Here is a 9,750-nt window from a genome sequence, read left to right as displayed (position 1 = left end):
TAAAAACCGTTAGTCACCAAACCTAAATGCCTGCTGGTCCTTACTAGGCTCCTACAATTATAGAAAGTGGACCGCCCACATTTCTTCCTGTTTTACATAATAAATAAAGAAAAAATAATAAAACAACAAAAAATAGATGCACAAAAATGCAACAATTAACCTATAAATTAAGTCTGTAAATAATACAAAAAATATATAAGTTTAGGAATTAACACAATTCAAATGGATAAAGAAATAAAGAATAAATAGCTCCAACAGAAGGTTTGGGAGAGGTAGATTTCTGCACAGTCTCTCTGGACATCAATTGATAAAGAAAAACATCTCCAACTTCTGTTTAATATGATTTTTTTCTCTCCATCAATCAATGAATCCTGGGGAGGTGAGTGTAGCGACAGAGTATCTTATTTCACCTCAACACCTGCTATGGCAGATCCAGGCCTCTATTGCTCCTGTGCTGTTATGATCATTGCTTCTCTGCTGTTCTCGAGCCCAGCCCTCTTTATCCATTGGTCTGGATTTAGTCACTTCAGCCACTTCAGCTATCTGTGGTTGATACATACCATGCAGGGGTTTTTCCTCAAATGATTGTTCCTTCATTTCCAGCTTCCAGCTGAGACATTCCCTGAGTGCTTCATCCTTTGGGGCCATCTTCCTGATGGATTCTAGGAGCGTGGATGTTTCATCTTTAATGGTGGCTCTGGTTCTCACTAGGCCTCTGCCTCCTTCTTTGTAGTTGGTTTAAAGCCTGGGGATAAGTTTTTGTGTTTTAACATCAGAGTCCTGAATTTCCTCCTTAGACCAACTTATCTCAGCAATGTATCCGATTACTGGTAAGGCATAGCCGTTGATTGCCTCGACCTTGTTCTGACTTGTCAGAACTTTCCTTACTCGCTGCAGGCATTTGGAGATATTTGTTCTACAATGGACATGAGAACAAATATATACATATTATCTGCTGCATATTTTTACCTATTATGTTACGGCTTTATACCACTCTTTATTTAATCAAAAATAGAATGGTAACAAATGTAAGTATTCACAGCCTTTGCATGAAACACATATTTTCTCTGATCTCAAGATGCGTTTGCAGCTGAATGGAGTCCACCTGTAGTAAACGCAGCTTCATGTTAGAGTGCAAATACAAAGGATAAAGTCAGAGGAACTTTTTTTTTTTGCTTAAGGTTACAACAAAGCAGAGACCTCCATCTTTGCCAAATGGAATAAGTTTGGAAATGGTGGGAATCTCACTGATCAGCCGTCTAAACTAAGCGATCGGAGGAGAAGGGCCTTGGTCAGAAAGGGCAATTAACAAGTCACTGTCCGTGCTTCAGCATTCCTCTGCGGAGAACCTTCCGTGGGACAATAATCTCTGCAGAACCTATCAAGCCTGTAAGGTGGAGTGGCTTTATAAACAGCAAAAGGTTCCTTAACCGATATAATGTATTTTGAATCCAGGCATCAATCTGTACAACTAGAGAGACTTCATGGATAAAAACAGGCAACAGATTGCTTCAGACTGGGGCGTAGACCCAAAGCACACAGACTAGATGTCAAAGGATGTCAAAAAACTTGTGAAATTGCCAGAATTTGGTGCTAAGCCTTTGGCATTACATGGCACATTGCTAAGGATATTTTTCAGAATAAAGTATTTAGTTTTATGTATGTAATTCAGAGTTTAGAACAGCCAAACAAGTAAAACTTGGATCTCCAAATATGTCTTACATTGCTTTGACTCAGAATAAACAGCCAGAATGTTGATTTATGGAGGCAATTACATTGAAGTGTTGATTTATTAATGCTTTTGCATTTGAGCCACTTACCAACTTTTTATTAGACGTATATGAGGATATTTTTTTAATATCCTCAGGATTAGCAGCAACTACCATCTAAAACTTCAATGAATGAAATGTTGTTTCAAGGTTAAACGCAAACAAATGCACTTCAACAAATGATACAACCGAAGCAGTCAGTGTGGCTGGAATGTGATAAATGTACTAAAATCTAAGACCTTTCAGGAGATTTATTGCAAGGAATAAGGTGGTTGAATTATTATTCATTTTCAATTTATTGTTGGATAATAAACCTGACAAAAAACAAAAATAGATCTAATCAGACGACATACAGCCTCTGAGTCTCAGACGTCTAAACAAAGATTAAATTAAACATGAAAAACACAAATAGTTATTCCTTCTAATATGCAGCAATCGTTAGTATTAAAGTCTTCTTTACTCAAGCATTGCACTTTGTGAGGACTAAACAAATCTTTGGTAAGCAGTTTGCTAATGTGTGCAAGGGATTTGATAGGACGTCTAATCCTTCCAGGAGAGGAAGTAAAGCTTCCCCTGTCCATCAGCACAGACCAGCTCACTGGGTTTTCTTGGGTTCAGCTCCAGAAACAGAACAGGACCGCCGCACACAAACATTCCCACCTGAATGACGATGATAAAAAAACAAAAAGGACAATAAAGACACAGATAATTGACTAAATACAGAGAATAAAACTGCACCTGAGAAGTTGAGTGGGTGTTATGATTCAGAGAGTCTATCCTGAAAAACAGATGCTTGCCTGTTTCTTGGTGTTTCTGTCCCACAGCTTCAGCGTGCGGTCATAGGAGGCGGAGATGATGACGCTGTCAGTGAGTTTCAGCTCACTGATCCTGTCCAGATGGACCTGAGGACAGAGTTATAAACAACTAATGATACTACTGTTTTCTCCTAATCAAACCCAAAATGACTATTTTAAAAGGATCAACTCCTTAGGACTTAAAGCATAATATAACAATCCGAATTAGTAAAAGATTGATAACCAAATGATGCTCTATATGTATGAGGAATTTTTTCGGCTGCTAAACACAAACAAACAAATATAAATATATACAGCATTTAATGAACTGTGAATTCACCCTAAATGCACCAAGGAGCGTTATCACAGATCCTTCTTCCCTGCAGCTGTTAAGACTTTATAACCAACACTGTTCCCAACAACCTCTACAAGTTCTTACATTCAGGCTGATTTTGCAGTTTCTATCTTAGTCAGTTAAATAACCTGCTGCTGTCATTTTGCACATCTCTGATGTTGCTGCTATTTTCAAATATCCATTACAGTAGAAAAGTCCATAGCTGGATATTGGTTATTAATTCTCCAGCTGCACAGTTTTATATTGTTAAATACTTTACAGTACAGTATTTTATTATTTATCTTTCAACTCTTCACAATTATGTTATTCTTATACATTTTTCTAAGGTGTAACTTTTTTTTTCTGTAATGTTTTTGCTGCTATAAACACCAGAATTTCCCCATTGTGGGAAAATAAAGGGATTTTCTATTCTATTCTAATTACAGATACTATTTGTAAAGTGAGACACTATGGAAAATATTAGAAAAAAATAATAAGTATGAGATTAGATGTAAAAGTATTCATTTGCACATCTGCTGAGATGTTTTTTTTTTTTTTTTTTTGTCGCTAATCAGAAACTAAACTTTGTTGGAATCAAAGCTGCCCAGGAGCATCATTAGCCCAACACAGTATTTAATCTTTAAAAAACATTTATTACAGTAAATAATCCATAATCCTGTGATTATTTTATTCTCTCTTCAAACACAAAAGTAAAAAAATATATATTTAAAAGTGTTGATGGTGGTTAATCTCTTTCTCCATATATAAGGGGAATCTGAGGCCCCGTCCACACGAAGTNTGTGGACGGGGCCTGAAATCACAAATATTGCCTTTATCTGAAGACAAACTCTTTAAAACACTGTTATCCATCGCGGCTAGCTGGATTTCATGGATGTGTTTTAACTGAATTGGTGAGGTGTGACCAGCGGAGGAGGAAATTACTGGAAAGAAATGTCAGAGATGTTCTTCCAATGAGAAATATTAAGCATCCATTAGTTTCAGGTTCATCCAAAACTCCTGTTTTGGGTCACTTTTAGGTTAACTTTTAACCTACTTCCTTTGGATCTGTTTGTTGGATTGGATTGTTGGTCTTGGATCGTTTTGATGGCATTTACCACATTTACACTACCATCCCGAGCTCGGTTCCTTACGACCATTTGCACACCACGCCAGCACAGTTTCTCGCGTCCTAGTGGTGATCTACGGTACTACTGCTGTCTAGATGTTAATAAGCAAACCATCATGCCCGTGCCTGTAACGTTCAGGAAGTGGGGTTATGATTGTGATATGTCATTGTTTGTGGAGAGTTAGGCAAAGAAGGCAGCGTTTGGTGAATTTGCTTGACAGAGTTGGCTTTTGGGAAGTGGATACGACAAACGATAGTCTAATCAGGGCTTACAGACGCAGGGAACAACAACAGACGTTGGGGTTCATCAAACTGCTAAGCTGAATCATCACTGGAAATCATGTGGCATGGTAGGGAAGCTAGGTAGGGAAGCTGGTATTTTTATGAATGTCTGAAATTTCATGATTACGGAGGATGACTGTAAGGAGATGACGAGGTCTGCTTTGTGCTCTTTGTTATCTGAGAACTGAGCCAGAACTGAAACTGCCCTGTATTTATTTTTTTATTTTTTCCTACTTGCTTGGATTCTGTTTTATCTTCCTGTGTTTTAATCATGTAAAGCACTTTGCATTGTCTTTGTACTGAATTGCGCTATACAAATAAATTTGCCTTGCCCTACTGATGAACTACCATTTAGACTCAACAGTTATCTTGGTTACCGTGCTCGGACAGTTTTCGACATGGTTTCAAAAAGGTTGGGTGAATGGGGCAATTGCCTTCTTTGGCCATCTTTTAGGTATTTTTCTTATTTCAGTTAATAATTGTGAAATGTTTAAAGAGTTGTATAAAATGTTTCTTTGACTATGGTTTTGGGCATCTCAAACTAGAAGTAAGCCCAGTTGGTAAGCGCTGCCCTCTGTAACCCTACGTAACTTCTCTGGTCTGAATAAGATTACAATTTATGTCAAAATCTGTTGCCATGTCTCATGGTTATTTAATCCATATACATTATGAAGTGTTATTTAAAGAGTTTGTCCTGACTGATCTCTTTTCAGGGAATGAACTTTAGAGAGAAAGCTTCCGGGTGTTAAACACAGAGCATTTCTTAACAAATAACAGATTTTTTTGTAGCCCTTACAGGTTTTCTTTTGCTCCATGATGAAATGTCTGGATGTTGATTGAACCACATGTTGCCTTCATCATCTCCACACACCACAAACTCTGAAAAACAGAAGCATCACATTAAAGCTACCAAAGTAGTTTAATAACAGCATCGAACGCTATGAATTCAATAATAACATTGTTATAACTGGTCAAACTTGTAATCCATGAAGGACTGAAACAATGAATCAGATTAATCGCAGTTAATAGATTATTGGAATAATCTTAAACTAATGTAGTAGTCATTAACTGGAGTATAGAAACTCTCAAACATGTATTTGGGTCACAGAGAAACCCACTTAGAGCAGTAATTATACCAAAATTGTAAAAAAAAAAATATCTAAACATTTGGTATTTAAGATTTTAAAAAATGTAATCTTCCAATATACTCTATCCAGAACTCCTCAAGTGGAAAAGTCTGAGTTTCATCTGGTTTAATTCTTCAATTTGCATATTAATCATTAGTTGCAGCCCTAAATCCATGAAAGTCACAGTTTGTTTTTTCTGCTTTAGTATAAAAACCACTCATTTCATGACAGCAGTGAAACACACAACCTTTAATATCTGTTGTGTTTGGTACCTTGATCCACTGTCATGGCTGTTATAGTGCTTTGTTTTTTCTCCACTTTTTCCTTCTCGTCACTGAACTTCATTGTCACTGAGCAGAAAGACGTCGCTATTTCAGTTGAGGAGCCCATGCCAAACTGAAATGAAAAGGAACCTTATGAATATTTAAGGAACACAGTTAATCATCTCACGCAATACATCTGGCTATTTATCATCTTTTGATAAATATGGTTCCTTGTGCACATTTTCAATATGTGATTTAAAAGAGGGTTGTTTGTCAGTTTTTGCCAACAGGCTCAATTGCTGTTACTATGAAAAGAAGGTCTCGTTAAACTTTCTTCTGGTTTGTAAACAACCTGACTTTTTTATTTAAGCAATTCAATTCAGTTTATTTCTATAGCACCAATTCACAACACATGTCATCACAAGGCACTTTACAGTTTACTAGATCATACCGTCAGATTGATTCAAAGTTTTCTATCTAAGGAAAACCAGTTGATTGCATCGACTCAATTCCTCATACTAAGCATGCTTGTAGCGACAGTGGAGAGGAAAAACTCCCTTTTAACAGGAAGAAACTTCCAGAAGAACCAGACTCAGTGTGGGCGGCTTTCTTCCGAGGCCGACTGGGTTCAGGGAAGACGGAAGCAGATATAGAGGAGGAAGCTGAGATACAAAAAGCAGCTGTAAAAGGCGGCCCTGTCCAGGAAACACACAGCCAGACAGACAAGCTCCGAGCCAGCACCCATGTCAGAGGATGAAGAGAGCACATCCAGCCAGTCACGGTCAGAGAAACAGGACTACACTGGAAAACAGGGCAACCAAGGTGTAGATGGCAGCAGCACAGTTGATATTTCTCCCAAGGATGGAGTCACAGCCAAACATAAACCAGCATTTAGACGTAACCTAAGATGAAGGCTGTCAGACTGAATAGAGTCAAATGGAGACAGTAGACATTCAAACACAGCAGGAACAGTTTTTCTGTAGCCATAAACTACAATATCATCAGCATATAAATGTGGAAAAACGTTTTTAACAACATTGTTTACATACATTAAAATCAGCTTTGGACCTAATATGGAGCCCTGTGGCGCACCTTTAATAACCGCTGTGTTAAACAGTGTCTAATGCCTTAGACAGGTTAATAAAAAGTACAACAAAGTAGTGATTTGTATCCAAGGCTTCAATAATATCATTTACAACTTTTGCAGTAGCTGTGACTGTGTAATGTACTTCCTTGTGAAAACAGTGTGATGACATAAAAAGATATGAACCATCTTTATTTGTTTTTCAAAAACCGGCTTAAATACAAAGGTCTGAGAGCACATGAGGAACACAATGCAGCACAATGAGCACAATGGCAGCACACTGCTCCCCAAGGGGATGGGTTAAATGCAGAGGTGAATTCTTCCAGTGTGAGATCAGTAAAGTTCAATTATTTATTATTATTAACAACTCTGGCTCCTAAATTGTGGAATGAGCCATTTCCAAACATTAGGAAGGCCTAATTTCTTTCTGTTTTAAAAACTGTAAAAAAGAAAAAACAACAATTAATTGCTTTGGATTTCAACTCAAAGTGATTTGACATCTGTGTCCTAATAGTGGATTTGTTCATTGTTTTTGAGATATTATGATTTCTATTTTTGTATACTTGTTTTACTATTTTATTGTTCTTTTTTTTGCATATTTGAACTGCACTTCTCTCAGCTTTCATGTTATAATTTAAGTGCTTTAGAAATAAACATAGTAGGGTTTGGCATTGTTTCTTCGATCATGAGCCATGGACATTTCAAAGGATAAAATGTTCAAATAGAATTTCTTTTTAAAGTGTAGAATATTATCCCTTTGTTTTTTTTTGTAGAATAACACATTAAATAAAAATGTAAAACTTCTGAAATTAATTCACTTTCATTTAATTCTAAATGCTTGAATATCTTTTAACCAAAATGCATTGTATATAATTGTAGAATGGCATGAAAAAAAAACTCACAAAAAAGCCAAGGCTACCATCTTCGCCGCCTTCGCCAGTCAACCACACACTTTTTTCATCATTGCGAACCACACTCAGAACATTGACGCTCTGACTCCAGCTGCAAACAAGAGACATGTTTAGGTATCAACGCACCGTATGAAACAGCGATAAAATCACATAACAGCAAGAAAACGTGTCTCTCAGAGTCGCCTGAATCCTCTCCTAGAATCAATGAGTGAGAAAACAGAACATTTACACTGAGCAGGAACTCCCCCACTGGTCTTGGTCTTCACTGGTCACATCACACATATGTCCCAGGTTGGTGACGCCGATCAGCATGGAGCTGTAGAAGAGGCGTATCGTCGGGTGGATCTGTTTGTGGCTCTTCACCTTCACCAGGCTGGAAGCAACAGAATATCAGAACTAAGGTTTACTAATAAACCTTAGATTATCAAAGCAGTTTCAGACACAATCTTGATCTGTTGATTGATGATATTTCTTGGAATCATAAAAACTTCCTGTAGCACAGAAAGTGTTTTTTTTTGTTTTGTTTACCAAGCTTTGCTGTATTGTTGATTCCACACCATCTTCCACACATCAACAACCATGGTGTTCATGTAGGTGACAGCGAACTGACTGTCAGGCATGGAACAGGCGGCTGTGATGGGGCCGTCGGATACCTGAAACAGAAACCATCCCAGAACATAACCAATTGATACAGCTACAAAACATATCACCATTTTAATAACAAGTGTGGGCAATGTTCATATTTCAAATGGCTATTGGAGTGCGATACGTATTTCCTAATTTATTCCAAGCGATATTCTCCATGCTAATGCAATATTTAGTTAGTTGGACAGAGTCTTGGTAGACATGCTGGAAATACTAAAATGTTAGAGTGATGGAAGCACAGATGGGGAAGATTTCTGATAATCTGCAGCTCTAATTCAATGTTTACACTGGAAAAACCATCTAGAAATAAGTGAAAATTTCTTAAATTAAGTGTATTTACCCTTAATTTGAGCAGGTAAATAAGATTATTTGAAAATGGAATGAGTATTTTTACTCTTGAAACAAGATAATAAGATCATATGCACTTGAAATAAAACAATGTAATTGTGTTTTCTTATTTTAAATGTAAATTGTCTTGCTCCATTGGCAAAATGTCTCTTACGTCCTCAATTCAAGAACAAATACAGTTATTCTAAGAAAATAATGACTTATTTAGATTTAGATTTTTTCCAGTGTAAACTAAGATGAATGGCTCTAGATGTTTAGCTTTACATGGGACAGTAATTTACTACTAGAACAGAAGCTGGAAGAAACATAAAAACTATTTTAACCTGCTTATGCTCAACCACCGAGTTATTCTGCCACAGCTCCAGCAAACCAGACTCGTAGCCAACCAGCAGGAAGTCCCCATCCTTGGAGAAGCACAGGGCTGAGATGGGGCCTTTCAGGTTGGCAGCAGTATCTGCAGACACCAGACAGAATCGGCCTGGTATTGATCAGATCAGCAGACTGAAGCAGTTTGATTTCTGTTACAGTTAAATCCAGCACTTAATTACCTAAACTTAATCATAGGTCTCTAAATTTCAATCAATACAGTAAACAACTTCATTTGCATTTGGTCATTGTTGTCAACACACATTTGCACATTTCTGATACATTTCATACTCAGATTTCTAATTTGTTCTTATAAATTTGTGATTCGTACTGATTAATTAGCAATTTCTACTTGCAAATTTGTAATTTTTAAGAACTTGTGATTTGTTCTCATAGTAGTTTTTTCTCATAGTTCTCATTAGCACTTGTTAACCTGTGATTCATTCTAATAAATTTGTGAAGGTATTCATAAATTTGCAATATGTGCTCAGATATGTGACTTGTTTTCAGCTTTTTAAAGAAAATTGATCTTTTAATTTGCAATTGGTTCTCATTGATTTGAGATTCTTTCTTATAAATTTGCTATTTGTTCTTATAAATTTGTGATTTTTTCTTATAAATTTGTCATTCTTTCTCATAAAGTTGAGATTTGTACTTGTAATGTTTCAAAGTTTAAATCTTGTACCTTGTATTTGTAACTT

General features: G+C 36.7%; 1 protein-coding gene across 1 annotated transcript in view; it reads right to left on the bottom strand.

Moving 5' to 3' along the window:
- Positions 1 to 1,824: 1,824 nt before the first annotated feature.
- tep1 (telomerase-associated protein 1) overlaps positions 1,825 to 9,750 on the bottom strand; it is a 59,093-nt gene continuing 51,167 nt past the window's right edge. The window contains exons 49-56 of the mRNA XM_015395697.1: positions 9,007 to 9,137; positions 8,219 to 8,343; positions 7,920 to 8,063; positions 7,682 to 7,781; positions 5,705 to 5,828; positions 5,102 to 5,184; positions 2,567 to 2,671; positions 1,825 to 2,429 (exon numbers count right to left, since the gene is read on the bottom strand). Coding sequence (XP_015251183.1) covers positions 2,310 to 2,429; positions 2,567 to 2,671; positions 5,102 to 5,184; positions 5,705 to 5,828; positions 7,682 to 7,781; positions 7,920 to 8,063; positions 8,219 to 8,343; positions 9,007 to 9,137 — 932 coding nt within the window. The 3' untranslated portion in view covers positions 1,825 to 2,309. The remainder of the gene's footprint in view (positions 2,430 to 2,566; positions 2,672 to 5,101; positions 5,185 to 5,704; positions 5,829 to 7,681; positions 7,782 to 7,919; positions 8,064 to 8,218; positions 8,344 to 9,006; positions 9,138 to 9,750) is intronic.

This window comes from Cyprinodon variegatus, unplaced genomic scaffold, assembly GCF_000732505.1.
Source record: "Cyprinodon variegatus isolate N-32 unplaced genomic scaffold, C_variegatus-1.0 Scaffold753, whole genome shotgun sequence".
In the NCBI taxonomy this organism is placed as follows: domain Eukaryota; kingdom Metazoa; phylum Chordata; class Actinopteri; order Cyprinodontiformes; family Cyprinodontidae; genus Cyprinodon; species Cyprinodon variegatus.
This window is presented reverse-complemented; position numbering and strand designations above follow the sequence as displayed.